Below are 16,011 nucleotides of genomic sequence, written 5' to 3'. Positions count from 1 at the left end.
CAGAACTCAACCTGGCAGCCAGGAACCAACCCTTCCAGCCCCAGCACAGAGCCCAAAGATTACACCACGTGAGTAAAAAGCAATCACTGAACTGGACAAGTATCAAGTAACAAACTAGGATGGGAATCTTCACAGGAAGTAACAAATTCAGAACAAACACCAGTGAATGAGAGGGTACACAGACACTCCTCAACAATATACGGAGAGAACACAGGACTGGTTTGGCAAAAATTCTTGATCACAAATCACATTCGATGAGCATGGAAAAGAAATGTGTGGATTTTAGCAAAGATGGATGGACTGACAACAGGACGACTTGACGTTTCAAAGAAGTGGAGCAATAAAATATATATATATATATATATACAAAAGGTATCACAATGAAAATCTAGTAGATTCAGTGGCTAAGCAGAAATAGAAGAAAGACCTTGAGACGAGGTAGAAGGAAAGATGGGACTAGGATAGGGGCAGGTTCAAGATACAAAGGATCAAAGATGACAGAAGGTAGCCAGTTTAGAACAGAGATAAGATTTTTGTTAAGACCTGTCAACAAATATATATACATCCAAAACTTGATGGAAAAATAACCCACTCCCTCTAGTGCTAATCCATATAATAGCATTATTAGACTATCATTCTATAGTTGCTTTCTCAAGAGGGCCCTCTGTGCAGAGTCTACAGGCTCCAACATTCCTGAAGAATGATGTGACAACAAGAGCTTGGAACACTTTTTTTTTTTCCCAAACATTCCAAAAGTAATACATACCTAACACTAAAAAAAATTACAATTATGGTTTACTCTGTAACAGGGAATTGCAGACTGAAGAAGTCCACTGTGCACTGTGGCATTCTTCAGTCATGGATGGTTGCAAAATCATTTTCCCACAGGGTACCTGCCTCATTCAGTGCACTGAACAGATCTTGGCAGGTGATGAGCCAGGGCTGTGCAGCTGAAGAATGATGCTGTGAGCCTCTCTGGGTCAAGAAGGACCAGACCAGTTGTATATTTCAGACAAGGCAGATAGTAACATGCATGTGAAGTCATAGTACCATTTCCTTTGGCTGACTAAACTCCCTACACACAGGAGGAATGCTGCACTAGAAAATCAATGAGCTGCATATATAACTCAAGAACTCCTTATTGCTCAACAATCAAGCAAGTAATAGCTCAACAAGCTGAACTCACACATAAAATATAAAAGCATCCAATAACCTTGATTCTTAACCTGAAAAATTAAGTTAAAAAATTTCCCCTCAAGACTAATATGAGCAAACTATGTCATACTTATTCTCTGTTAAATTCAAAGGAAAAGTCCATGAGGAACAGATTATTTTCTGAGTTTGGATACTATGTATTCAAAAAGGCATAAATAATGAGAAAACAAACCACTGGACAGCTACTAAGGCATTGATGAGTGGTCACATACTACCTACAGCAAATTATAAAAAATAGCATATGCTATCATTAAACCTGTAACAGTCACAGGAGAAGCTGCATAGAGAACTAATTTGGGCAACTGTTGGGTTTGAGTGCTTAAAAATCATAAAATGGTGATATTTGCAAGTGATGTTAGACAACAATCACTCCAGACACAGCTTGCAAGATAAAACAAGCACCTAAGTGGATAATAATATGACATGGAGTAAAGGAAATTTTGGAGTAGCTACCAGTCACAAGTAAAAGAAGTTTCAAGCTCTAGAAATGTATTGCAAAACAAATTACAACAGACAGCAAAGTGTAAATGTACAGCAAACAATACTAATGTAATGCAAACATGTGAAATTAGTAATTAAGCAATTTCTAAACACATGTGAAAAGGATATGGGGAGTAAAGCTTTTTGTGAGGAGAAATGCACCTCAGACCAGAAGATATTCATGTCTTTTACAAATAAAATGAACAGTTAATTACTGTTATAAAAGCTGTGTGATGAAGTCATGAGAGATGCAGCATAGCTAACACACAACATTTATTGAGTGTTAGATAGACTTACCGTAAGTCATCCAAACTCAGGCTACTTCTGCAACAACAGGCAAATAAATTACCTCAGAGCCCAGCAGGAAATCAAAATAAAACAAAAGCAAAACAACAAAAGAACCCAAACCAAATCTGACTGACCTATCCCAACGAAATTGAATAGGCTTTGCCCACCACCATGGGTTAAGAAAAGAGGTAGTACAATTAGGAGCTTCTGACCTAGAATCCCAAGAAAGTGAAATGTGAACAGTATCTACTGATCTCATCACCACAAGCCTGGCCTTTGAATTTGAAACACCAGTTATTGAAACTTTCAGGAGATTCAGCACAAGCAACCACAAATTAATAGAGAACAATTCTCATTCTTAGAGTTATCTGAAGTGCCAAATAGCCAGCTAACTTTTCCTCTTACCTATATTCAGAGGAATCAAGTTAATTTGGCCAATAGAATGAAAAGGCTGAGGCCTCACTTTGTGTAATAATACATGCTCTCTTCCCCTCTGTATTAGTATAGTACATATATATAAAATACAGTATAATACGTCTATTAGGTATTGTAAGAGCCACTATTAAAAGTTAAAATTTATAATATTTGTATCTCACAGACTTTAAGAACTGTCACGCATTTTTGACATTCTACATAACCTGGTACATAGAACCAATGCCTCAGACATCAACCCAGTAATTCCAATCAAGATGTTTTAATGAATTAACAATAAACATTGTCACCACACACAGGATTTTAATTCATTGGAGCTACCGAACTCTGGACAAACTAACATGAGATAAAAACATTAAAATTTTAGATTTTGTTTTACAGAAGAATCTGATTGTAAGACATCTTGCACTGCCTTTGGCTGTGTAAACTGTGAAACTGGAAATATAACCTAGCAGATTAGAAATGATGATGACTATTACATTGCATAGAACTTTTCATAGACTTAATTCCATGGGTTTTTCTCCTAACCACTCCCTGAAATTGTTAGAATCTTTTCTATGTGATACTTTAACTTAAAAAATTATTTAATTTCACTGCCATTTTAATATGAGAGACCAGGGCATTTCTATTTCTATTAGTAGCTCTCGTAAAATCGAGACAGACATACAGAAATCCAGAAATCTGGGAATTCATACTACATAACAGCTTTTCTTTCTTTATAAAGACTTTCAACACAGACTATATTTAAGTAATGTAGTAATGTATTATAAATACATAAACATGAGAGAGGGAGAGGGAATTCTTGTCTCTTCCACGCTACCCAAATTAAGCTGACAGAACTAGAACTCGAAGCATCAGTTATCATAGGCTACACACATTAAATATTAGGTTAAAAACATCAGTTACAGAGGTAAAACTCATGACAACTACAGTTAGTTATCAAGTTGGCAGAATACCCTCAATGTGACTTCTTTACAGTCCTGAAACCCTTGGCACTGCCCATCTACTGCCTTTGCAGTTTTCACTGCACCTTATTTGTCCTGTCTGAAAAAAGCTATGATTGTTCTGTACAGTTCAAAGAAGTGATTCAAACCAAATATTACACAGATGTCACTTCTTCCTACTTTTCCACCTATATTTTGTAGAAACTGTAATTTTCTTGTCTTGCAATAAGGGAAATATTTCAACACATTACCCTCATGCACGTTCCACTGGGATTTCATACCTGCTTCTTGATCTGATTTTTAACCAGCAGTACCTAAGGAATACACACAGTACCCATAGCAAAGCACATCAAAAATAAGGGAAACAAAACTCATCTCTTTGCATGTAATTACTTTCAAGTGGAACTAATGCTAGAATAAGAAGGCAGGACAAAATATATGGAATAACATCTGGAATAATTGTGTGAGAAACTTTGATTTTCCCCCACCCTCTTGCAAGTGACTGCACATAATTCTGCACAGGGAAATTCCAAAGCAACAGGCAAGCTACTTGCAAGATAGGACCTCTCTTTCATGGAAATAATCACTGAGGCACCACCTCTGGAACACACAGTATCTTGTATTGTAAATCAGCATATATACTGAGAGCATTCAAATTATTCTAAAATGTAAACCAGATATATTTTCAGTAAAGCTATGGATGCTGTTTGAGAATATGCTGCAACAGCTGCCAAACAAAATTTATTTTGTAAACAGAGATGCATTTCAAAAACAATGCATTTCAGGCAGGAATGGCCTGTAACTTCCCCCTTTCTGTTTTTAAAAGCCAAGCAGCAAAGAGGTGACCTGAATGTTTCCATATTTTAACTAGATTTAAGAAGAATATGACAGAATACTTCTAACCCCTGACATGAAATAATTTGGGGGAAGAAACCAGAAGGCAGATTTAAAGGTCTAGGTGAAATCCTGGAGCCATCCTCAAGAGAAGCTGAAGTGCTTTAAGGTCACCCTACAAGGAGCACTGTGTAGGAAAGGAATGCAGTTTGGGCTAGCTGCCTTCATCCCATGCCTCTTTGTTAAGACACAGAAGCCTGCCAGCACCACTATGAGACAGCACTACACCAAAGCTCCAGTCCTGGACCTACAAAAACTATAAAGACTACAAGAAAGATGTCACCCATGGAGACATAATGAAGAGAACAACCATGCCATTTTTGAAGAACAGGAGCAGGGAAGAAAGGTATGTGCCGGTAATACGAATCTCACAGTAGGCTGTGAAACAGGAGTTTACTGCCAGGTGTAACTCTAATGAAAGCAGAAAAGGTTAAGTGAATGAGTGTTACTCCTCTAGGAGAGGACAAGCATTAGCATTTTCCAGAGTACCATGGATCTTACTTCATATCAAGAAAGAAAGCCTATCCTAATTAAAGATTTCTCACTGATGTTTTCCTTCCCTTGGCCAGGCCGTAAGAGAAATTCTGTTGGGTTAGTCCATGACTGTCAGAGCCAACCAACATAAAGTGAAACACAAGAAATTTTGAGACCTCAACGTTTATCAACCCAGCCCAAGCCCAGAGTGGAAGATCACCCATCCCCACCACAGGAAAGGCTCTTCTCCACAGGCTGTAAGGAGCCTGAAGGGGATCTGGACCAAAAGTAAGGAGCCTGAAGGAGGTCTGGACTATAAGAATATGGCCCAAGCCCAGAAACAAGGCTTTTGATACTGCATTTCTGCAATGGAGTGGGGGACAGAAAACACATTCAATCTAGGAGAAGTGGCAAACCCTCCATGTCACAATAAGAGGAGAATGCCATCAAATAACCAGGCTGCTTTGGCATAGGGTACACTGTACCTATCCCTGTAACATCTGAAATGCAAGAAGACACAGCTTGGCACCACTAAAATGGTATTACATATGCACAGTCAATTAAATCACTTTATTTGCACATAATCCTCTTCTCACTGCTTATTTTTTTTCCCTTCCCTCTTCTCAAATGTTGAGGTCTAAATCACATTCTAAATTCTTGAATGTAAAATTCTTCAAGAGAAGAGACATCTTGTATAATACTGCTTGCATCTTTAGTACATAATTTGTCCATTTAAAAACAAAAAAGTAGAGCTAAAAATTAGTCAAATTAATATCAGGCAATAACAAAATTCTTACAGTTTAATATTTTGATGTTTTAATTTAAGAATCAAAGAAAACCACTTAAAAGTTCTACCATACCTACCTGTTAAACTTAGAATTGCGGGTTGGTGACTCTGCTCCTCTTAAAAGGTGTCTGAAGTACTGCAGCAGACAAATAAGGTATCAAAGGAAACATTGGATTAACTGAGGTAAAGGATACTGTGCAAAAACATTGCAAAATTCAGGAAATGAGAACTGAAGGAAAAGCCAAACTGACCATAATCTAGCAGTTAGAATTTTAATCTGGAAAAGGACAGACCATACAATAATCATTACATGAGAATAGGACTACTTACTTAACCTTACATAATCATGGGATTAAAACCACAAAGCAGAATTAAAAATTAAGCAACAAAATCCACGTCTTCTCTTTGTTAAAAAAATCAAGCATTTAAAGCATTATAGCTATCATGTGAGAGATGACCATTTTTGAGAAATGTTCTTTTTATTAATGCCAAGTAAGGCAAGTACCCTCTCCCAGGACAAATCAATATGTTCTGCCTCAAATAAATGCAAGAAGCTTAACACACCACCTGACTTACGCACATGAACTTCTGAAAGGAACATGAATTCACACTCACCCCTGTGATTAAAATGTGTCCTACTAGAAGGCCTTAGGCAGATACAGCCTACCCAGTGTGGGGAATTCTTAAGGTGGCATTTAGAACCCAATCACACAAAAATCTTAAATACCTTGTAAATTGTATTAAGAGATCTTCCTGAAAACAAGCACCAGACTTTTAGCTGCAGGAATGCATAATGCTGAAAAAACCTAAATACAACTTTTGTATCTTTAAATACCAATATATTCTTAAAAGTAAATAAGGAGATTGAGTTCTACATCCATCAGGCAGATTACTTTTGCACCAAATTTGCAAACATAAAGCAGGGTGGAGAGGATTTTATAATAGCTGTGATATACACAAATTGTTACATCAAAAACATGACATTTTCCTTTTATTCTGTGATGATGCGTTGGACTAGAATGAATTTTATTTTCCTACTGAGAATGGTCCAGCTCTAGAATGCCAACTGAAGTGAAAAATGAAGCCATATTTTTCAGTTCCATATACACATGACTGTAAATAGTGTATCCTAAAAAAATGAAACAATCTCACTTTTAAGACTACTCTTCCAATCTTTCATGCTTACCTCATCACTGTGACAGAACATGGGAGTAAAAACATTCTCGAGCAGAGACAGGACGTGCTCATAAGCTTCAAAAAGACACCGCATAGTTTGTAGTTTCACAACATCCTTATATGGACCTTCAGCAACTATTAAAAATATTTATATTAATAGAGAGAGATATACACATGGGCATATAAAGTTCATGTTTTCTCCTGGTCAGAGTTCGTGATTATTTTGCAAGTTACTCCAAGTTTTATAAACAAAAAACATAAATAAATTGACAAAAAAGTATTAAGCACAATATAGCATGGAAATAATTTTTTAAATTGGCAAAAAAAGTTTGATGATACTCAGCAAAATTTCTTTTCACTTTATTAGAGAATGTTGTTTAAATCCCAATGCACGTTATTCCTTTCAAATTCCAACTTACTTCTCTGAATCTCTTCCACAATGAAAGGGTCAAATCTAATCTTATCAATGCTTTCATCCAAACAGTAGGTTTTATAAATTTTCTGTACTTCATCATGAAGAGACATCTTTTCAGTATCTGATAGTTCTGGTCTCAAAATTCGGTCATTGAATTCCTCTGAGAAATAAAGGAAAGAAAAAAGCATTTCTTGATCAACTTGGCAAACAAATAACATCCTGAAGCACCCTGTAAGATCAACTCATTTTCCAGTAGATAAGTAATTTGCAAAACTTCAAAATTAAAGGAAACATAAGACATCTCAAAATCCGAGGTAATAAGACAGCTGCCTTCTTATTAACTATAATTCAGATCTGTTCATAAAGTTATTACTAAAAATATATTGCAATTAGAAGAAATTATTCTTTATCACAGTAAGGATAAATTCATGAGGTTGTTCCTGGCATATGAATGACTTTTTTCTTCCTAAATTATCCAAATGCAAATTGCAGTGTTCCATTTGAATGATTTCCATATCATCAAGTAACATCAGCACATGTCTGTAATCTTACCCACGGCCAGGCAGAACTGCAGCACATGGACAGCCCCTTCCTGTTTCAGGAAGTTCATAAACCGAAATAAAAGGTCCTGCTGATCTCTGATCTCCTTTAGCTCCAGTTTCAGTACCTGAGTAGGTTAAAAATGCAGTCAGCCAACTTTCAGACTTTCAGTCAGTACATAAATAATGCAAAGAGCTGTAGAACAAAATCAGCAGGTAAAGTAAAACACTTATTCAAAACAGGAAAGGAAGTAAACGTTGCCTTTGCTTACAGATGGTTTTTTATTTCTTGGTTCGGCAAATTTCTGAAGGAATGGAACCAATGAAGAAGTAGGCTCAGTTGCTATCTCAGGCTGCAGAAAAAATGACAACTGGGTAAGAAAGCTTCTTTCATGTGTGATCAAAATGCTACTGTTCTAACTTTGTCAGTACTCACTGGACTATCATCAATGAAGATCAGCAGTAAATGGTTGACAGTATCCTGCAGGAAACACAACACAACAAATAAAATTATTATTAAAGAAACTCAACAAAATAGATTAAAATAATTTCAATGCTATGTTTTACCCAAGTTTAAACATGAGTATATTAATACTTTCAAAAAAGCAAAGCCTGGCAATACACATTTGAGAACCGACCTTCACTGATCTCAAGTTTTTACAAGTCAGGGAATTTCTGAAGAGATGTGCACAGAAATATTCTTTACCCAGTGGAAGAAAGGCCTCCAAAGTATTTTTACTCTAAGTGCAGATCTAATGAACAAGTAATACTTCCACACTACAGTGCTTACTATTTGCAGACAGGTGATGCCTGCATAAGCACTGCCATTCTGCCTATTAAAATACATGCATATATGAAAACAAGGATAGCAGTGTTGGAGCTTCAGAAATAAAAGCCCCCTGATTTGCAGAATTGAGGGAAAAAAGTTGATTTCAATACAGCTGCAAAAAAAGCTGGTTACTTAAAACTGCTATGAAGATCCCCAGGGCTAGAGTTCAAGTAATCAAGCCCTTTTTAAATGTAGCAATAGCAACTTGTAGATGTTTACACTAGCACAGCATCCTCCCATTTGACAGGAGATGTAATACGAAAAATACATTCTTAAGGGACCACACCAATACTGTTATTTTAGTCAGTTCAGTGAGTTAACTCATATGAACAAACAAAACAATTGGCCACAAGATTTATTTTTCTTTTATCTAGTCAAAACGCACAGCAAGTAAGTCATTGCACATCATTTGCTTTACCATAATATGCTCAGTAGGTAAACAATAATTTTGAATAAATTAAGATTATTCTTGTGCTCCAAAGTCTTACAGGGTCAGCTAAGAAATCCATTGAGGGAAGGAAAACTGAACCAGGGAGAATCTCTCTAATGAGAAGGGCCAGGGATCTGAAAAGAAAATAGAAGAAAGAAAATAAAAATCCAAAGCAATATCAGATTACATAAATTTCTAAGTGAAGTTTCCAATTCTGTCATAAACTACTGGGAAATATTTTAGGACTTAACAATACCATAAGCATGCTATTTTAAAGACAAATCCAAAAAAATCATAAAAAAAAGGGTAAGAAGGAAGATGACTGTGAAGTTCATTCTTTCACTTTCCAAAATGATTGTACTACATAACACAATTTAAAAAATACAATTCTAAGTAATTTATATACCTGCACTCTGTTGACTTTGGGGGCAAAATATAAGGAAAAAGAAGTTCAGTAAGTTTTCTTAAGTAGTGAAGTTCATCTCTTCGGCTTCTCAAAGCAACATGCAGTTCTGGTCCATATTCTTCTAAAGCAGCTTGCTGCAAAAATTCCGCATTTTTTACTGAAAGTAAAAAACAGCATTGCAGAGTTGTTTCAGCTTTTTCTTACTGGTAAACAAAAGGCAATTGTTTTTTGTTTGAGCTAAAAAGTTAATATTTGTAGTACACACACAAGTGCCAAAGGGATAAAATGCTGAAGCCTTACAAAAGAACCTTGGCTTAGACTCTGAAGCTATGCTATGTAAAAATAAAACCTCACACTGAAATAAGAATTCCTTCACCAAACAACTGCAGTTTGCATGGTATCCAGAATACTTTCTTGTTTATCATTATATAAAAAAAATAAAAACTTTTATTTACATATTCAATTTATATATATATATATATAAACAAAATATAAAAACTCAGCATCTGGATTCTCAAAAAAACTGCATCGTGCAAAGTCTGCCTCTAATTGCCTTTTCCCTGACCTTCCTCATGATCTCCCATTTTTTTGGTCTACAACACAATTTGAAATCAACGTAAACTTTTACTCAATCCTGTAGTATCTGTTTCCTGCTTAGAACACTTAAAAACAAACATGAAAGAACATACATTTTAAACACAGGGTGAATCAAGCCAAAACCTGCAGGAGAATCTGCTAGAGTACTACCTCTTAAATTACAGTGGAATTGAAAGAATACCTCTTTATCAGATTAAAAGCTATAGATATTAATTAGAAGCAACAATGTTACCTTTCTTCAGATCACTTCAAAGGCAAGAACTGAGCTGCTATAAATCACACCTAGCTGAACTAGCAATGTGGCACAGCCTCATGCCAACACCACCACCAGGCATACTGAGGTATGTAATATATTCCTCAGCTACCCTCAAAGTTAGAGCTTTTTCCCAGCATATGAGAGAAGCCTGCTGGTTTGGCCTTCACAGCCAAAATCCATGAGTGGTATCAGCTGACAGAGGGGATGCAGGAATATATATCACCTGATAAATCTGCCTAGCTGGTGTCACTAAAAGCAGAGAAAAGGAATGCACCTTCTAGAGAGGACAGGTAATGAATTGTGGAGGTGTCTGTGCAAATAGGAATTACTAAGAGAGGAAAGGGTAAAAAGAGCAGGAGAAAAGGAAATACGTCCTAAAAGCAATCCACTTGAAAAGGATTTAGAAAATAAGGAGAAAAGGCTAGGCTCAACTAGCAACCAAAGCAGGGCCTGAAAGCTGCCTCTGAATCACATATTGTGGTGGCTGCTTTAGCAATGTTTACTAGAAAGTGCTACTAAAAGTAATTTTCAGTGGCTACTTCACATATCTACCCTTAGGAAGCAAGTCTTTTTTTTTAAACACTGAGAAAAAATGGCTATATATTCAATGCTGTACATTTAAAATACAGTTCTTTACTGCTAAAGAAAAGTGTTTTCAACTCCTTGGTAAAAAATCAAAGGAAACACAAAATTTGGCATAAATAGCACTGCAAGATTATCTACTATCTTGAAATTGCTGCTGTGCCATGAAAGACATCCAAGGTGATTACATTATGTCTCATTACTCATCTTAATCAGTAACACCACTCACAGGGCCAATGGCATGTATTTATGGATATCAAGCAGACATTTGGAGGGAAAGAAGAAAAGTTCATGACTCCAGTTAAAGTAAACATCAACACTTAAAAACTGAATGAAACCACATTTAGTAGATACAGCACTGTGGAACACAGCCAGTGAAAAAAATAATAACAACAGCAAGTGCTTCCAAGCATTTCTTCTATGTGCAGTTATAAATATACTTTTTACATTAGGCTTGTGAAGATACTCTTATCTTGGATAACAAATATGTTTTTGCTCAAAGTCTCTCCATGGCTTTTCAACATATTACAACTTCACTAATGCAGATTTGAAATCATTCTATCTATAAGAGCTATGCACAGATGTACAAATCCTTTCATCTATAAGTGTTCATCTGGAATATAAAGGAAAAACTTCAAGAAGCATTCCTAAATTATTCTGATGGCTCTAAAAAGACAAAACCCCATACTCCTGTTCACCCCTGTACAGACAGAGAAAGTTAGTATTTTTATTGTGGGGCAATAAAAATCAAAACAGAGAATACAAATATGTACTGTAACCTTTTCCCTATTTGCCTCGCAACCACAAGAAGAAAAATGCAAAAGGATCTCATTTTTAAAAACAGAGGCCATAAGGATAAAAAGACAAAGTAATATAATCTCAAACATGCATAAAAGAATATTCATGGTTGGCCTTTGAAACTGACAACACATTAAGTCTTAACATTATTACCTTTTTGCCTAGCCTTGGCTATTACTTCAATGTGTTTCATTGCTGCCTTAAGCATCTTCTTCGTTACAACCGTTGGAATGTCCACCTAAAAAATAATTTCAAAATCAAACCAAAACTGTTATATTTCCCCCCCTCCCCAAAATTTATTGCAGACAACCATCAAACATAGTAATTTGCTTATATGTTCTGGTTTGAACCATAAAATGAATCATTAAGAAATAATCCAAAATTTCTAGGTGAGCTGACAGCATCCTCATTCTTCTGCCAAGGTATATAAAAACACATAGAACTAAATGCCATAAACAGCACAGTTATCACATTTATTGATACTCATTCCCATTATGATTTTTTCATTGCAATAAATACAGGAAGGCAGTGTGACTTTCAAGTCACAGTGTAAAAAGCCCAGTTCTACGGGACGCTTAGACCTCCAACAAAAGGATCAAGTTAACTATGCTCTGCTTCTAACACCTGCCTTAACACTCTGCAGTAGTGTCCACAAGGACTAAAACCACAGAGAAACCTTCCTATGTACAGGCAGAAAATTGTCACCCCTCAGGTGATGGCAGAACCAAAAGAGAATTTGGGTTACAGAGTCAAAAGACCATTAGTGCCAAAACCAAAACCATGTGATCGTAAGTCAAACAAAAAACATGTATGATTTAATCCAGGATTGTATTAGGGTCCTGCATTTCTATTTTCTTTGTTGGCTACAAAAATGGAAGGAGAACAATTCAGGCACAAATGACTTTGGGTTGTCTTAGCCCTGCTCCAAACAAGCTCAGATCATGGTGCTCAGGACTGTATCCAAGGTGGTACTGAAAACCTCCCGAGTTGAACACAGTCACCTCCTCCAGCCCCAGTCATCTTTGTGGCCCTCTGGTTGAACCTGCTCCACTTTTTTGTAAAGAAGCCCAAAACTGGATTAGTATCCTAGATGCCATCCAAAGAGCATCCAGTGAAGGCAAATAATCACTTTCCTTGATTTTCTCTGCTCCTATCACTACAGCCCAGGATGCTGTTGGTGTTTTAAGCTGCCACTGATGGCTCATACTCAGCTCAGAGCCTACTGTGGGCCCAGGTCCTTTGCAGCAAGCACAGCTTCCCCCTGAATCCAGTCAGTCCCCAGCCTGTATAGTTTCAAGGGATTCTTCATCACCTGCAGAAGTTTTCACAGAAACCCATCTAGAAAGTGATTTACACTTTGCAAACTCTTTATTTTAAATAAGAGACACCTCAGAGATGCAAAAACATACACCTGTAAATGTTCAAAATCTAAGAATTCCAAACAAGTTTCTTTCCCAATGAAGGAATCCCTCCTTGATACAGCATCTTGCCAGACAAGTAAAGAGACAATGCAATTGCAAAGGCCACGAAAGCCAAGAGAAAAATTTGTGGTTTTTTATTCAATTGTACAAGGAGAATATTACATATTCCTGCACACTCCCCTATAACATTTGAGGTGCACAGCTATGACCTGACCTGGCCAGCCCTGACAAGCCAGTACAATTGACTGGAGCTGCCTAAAAGTAAGGCCAGCTCCTGTTTACAAGCACAAAAGGACAAGCTTCTGCTTATCAATGGAAATTCCTGTCTTTTGTGCCCCACATTCCAACAGTAATTTCTGGAAATTAAGAATTTCCTATGGCATATAAGGATAGTGCAGTGTTTCTTTCTGCAGAGGTAACTCAAAGAGCACAGCCAAGGAAATTGTTATCAACACTGCAGCAGGCACTGTGAACTTTTGTCAAAAACTTGACTCAGATGCAGGGTTATCTTTACCATACCACACAAAAGCATGATACAACCCTTCCCTTTCCCTTCAAAATCCATAACCAATCCAGCAATGGCCACAGCAAGGAAAATCCAGATTTGAAATATTTCAGCATACATATTAGAGCCGACTGGTCTGAAGTGCTTCTAACTTAATCATGCTTTGACCTAGGCAGCTTTATACAGCAAAAAACGCCATTATTTTCATTAAAGCAATTTGTAATTTTAAGTCTCATTTCAAAAGTAGAATAATTTTTGGCAAAAAAATTTATAAAGATATAATCTAAAAAAAAGGAAAAAAAAGCCTGTGTTTTCTTACACAATTCTTCCTCAATTTAAACATTTTATCTCTATTAGCTAGAACTATTGCTTTCAAGTGTTTAATAATAAATTCAAAACAGAGTACAGCTGCTTGGCAAAGGTATACAACTATTTTATTTTTCAACTGATGATGATGAATTTCTCCTCAACATATGCATTTCTGTGATGAACTTTATTTTGTAGGTCCCCTGACAGTGCTTAATACTGGCACGTCTTGACTGTTTGTTGCATATACTCCCTATCCAGAGAACTGAAGATATAACATTTAAATCCTCACTGTCAAAGGCAGAGATGGTAAATTAGCACTCTGCTTCAAGATGCTGTAACTCACTTGAGATATCCCAATCAATGTTTTATTTCAATACAGGAGACATGGTCACTTTCTGAGTCAACAATGGATCCATGAACAATGCAACTAACACCAGCAAGTATTACAACTCCAAATTAAATTTTAAGACCTTGTTCTAGATTTTCACTTTGAAGCTTTACTCCACTTTCACATCTCTATACAATGTCTGTGCTACACAGATTTCCTTATCTTCCCCCATGTTCATTTTAAAAAGCAACATGCCTGATTTAGAGTAAACAAGAAAGTCATCTGGATTTGATATGTAAGGAGAGAATCACGCTGTTAATAAGTCATGACAGGGTACATGTACAACTTGTAGCTCAGAAAAAATTGCTGTTAGTAAAGAGAGGGGAAAAAGACACATATTTATGGTAGTGGTTCCAACAGAGAGGCCAGCACTGACTTATTCTGGAAACTGAGTTAGCAACCCTTTCTGCTTAGAACAGCCAACTAGTTAGAAGCAGTTCCTATGAAACAAGCTTGAAGCACTTTACCAGGAAATAGCTGTGCTGCTAAAAAAAGAGCACATACAAAAAAAGTATATGCTAATAGATTAAAGACATCAAATAAAAAGTATGTGCTAATAGATTAAACACAGCAAACAAAAAGTATGTGCTAATAGATTAAAGACAGCAAATAAAAACTTCTAATCTTTAGCACTCAAAGTGCTCCTGAAGAACTGCATTAATGTAAGAGCCACATCTGTTTTAATCCTTACAGTAATGTGGTCACCTAATGGCAGTCTATTCTTTATAGACAATATAAGGGCCTTGTTTGCATTTTAAGAAGACAAGCAAGCAGAAGCTATAACACAGCTCACCATTTCCTAGTAGGTTTTTTCAGTAATTCTCAAAATGGTTTCCATTTGGATTAAGTCACCAAACGACAGCTAAAAGATCACAAGGTTTTAATAGTGCCTGGCACTGATGTAATAAATATATCCATTTGCAAGAACTGGGGAAAGGTTTGAGTCACAAGGGACTTTACAGATCACTTATTCCAATCCCTTGCCACAGCAGGGATATCTTTCACTAGAACAGGTTGCCCAAAGCCATATCCAACACAATGCTGAACACTACCAACGAAAAGTCTTCAGAGATGGTTTACAACTAGGAAAGAGATAAGCTCCAGAAAGATGGGGTAGATACCACAAAGAAATAACTCAGATGGTTAGAAACAACCTACACTGTAAGGCTAACTTTGGAATCACAATTAAAAAATAAATTAAGAACTCACAAGAGATGGCTATCAATTAATTCTGATGGAAAACCATGACTAATACCTTTAAGTCACCTTACCTTGTGAATTCTCCGAACTAAGACAGATGCAAAAAACCGTAGTGTCCCTCTCAGTTCATCCACTGAGGATTCATCATCAGTAATATTTCTGCAGTGTTTCAAAGCATGGCATATGAGAAAACAGAATAAAATAAATTTCTATTAATCCAACCACAATACATTTGGCACTATTAAAAGCATAAGAATAAGAACGTTCAACAGTGATACTTCAGCTGGAATGAACTGAAATGAAAGCTACCAGAAAGTCAGCAGCTTTCTGTCTGAGGAAAATACACAGCATTCCCACAATGTCTGTCACACAACAGAAAAACATCAGGAAATTGCAATGTATACCAATTCCTGTTCTCATATACTATCTGCATGATTTTGACTGAGTAAAATCTAAGCTAGTTTCTACAAATGGAAACACATCCTAACTCCATGGTGTAAAGGAAATTGAAATTATTTAAAGTGGCATCTGCTTGGAAGCAAAGAAGAATTTAAATAGATTTCCAAATTGCTACATCAAAATATCATCCAAACTTTTAACCTGGCTTGCCAGTTTCCATCCACTGCAATAAAATATGTTCAGTGAA

At 36.4% G+C, this 16,011-nt stretch overlaps 1 protein-coding gene across 9 annotated transcripts in view; it reads right to left on the bottom strand.

Moving 5' to 3' along the window:
• SNX14 (sorting nexin 14) overlaps positions 1 to 16,011 on the bottom strand; it is a 45,284-nt gene that overhangs the window by 17,110 nt on the left and 12,163 nt on the right. For 6 of the 9 annotated variants that reach the window (XM_050972013.1, XM_050972014.1, XM_050972020.1 and 3 more), the window contains 11 exons: positions 15,437 to 15,524; positions 11,696 to 11,780; positions 9,310 to 9,466; positions 8,962 to 9,037; positions 8,081 to 8,125; positions 7,917 to 7,997; positions 7,658 to 7,772; positions 7,110 to 7,265; positions 6,701 to 6,825; positions 5,592 to 5,650; positions 1,993 to 2,019 (listed from right to left, as the gene is read on the bottom strand). In XM_050972013.1, coding sequence (XP_050827970.1) covers positions 1,993 to 2,019; positions 5,592 to 5,650; positions 6,701 to 6,825; positions 7,110 to 7,265; positions 7,658 to 7,772; positions 7,917 to 7,997; positions 8,081 to 8,125; positions 8,962 to 9,037; positions 9,310 to 9,466; positions 11,696 to 11,780; positions 15,437 to 15,524 — 1,014 coding nt within the window. The remainder of the gene's footprint in view (positions 1 to 1,992; positions 2,020 to 5,591; positions 5,651 to 6,700; positions 6,826 to 7,109; positions 7,266 to 7,657; positions 7,773 to 7,916; positions 7,998 to 8,080; positions 8,126 to 8,961; positions 9,038 to 9,309; positions 9,467 to 11,695; positions 11,781 to 15,436; positions 15,525 to 16,011) is intronic. The other 3 variants (XM_050972017.1, XM_050972018.1, XM_050972019.1) reach the window with 1 other exon arrangement.

The sequence above is a fragment of the Serinus canaria genome, chromosome 3 (assembly GCF_022539315.1).
Source record: "Serinus canaria isolate serCan28SL12 chromosome 3, serCan2020, whole genome shotgun sequence".
Lineage (NCBI taxonomy): Eukaryota > Metazoa > Chordata > Aves > Passeriformes > Fringillidae > Serinus > Serinus canaria.
This window is presented reverse-complemented; position numbering and strand designations above follow the sequence as displayed.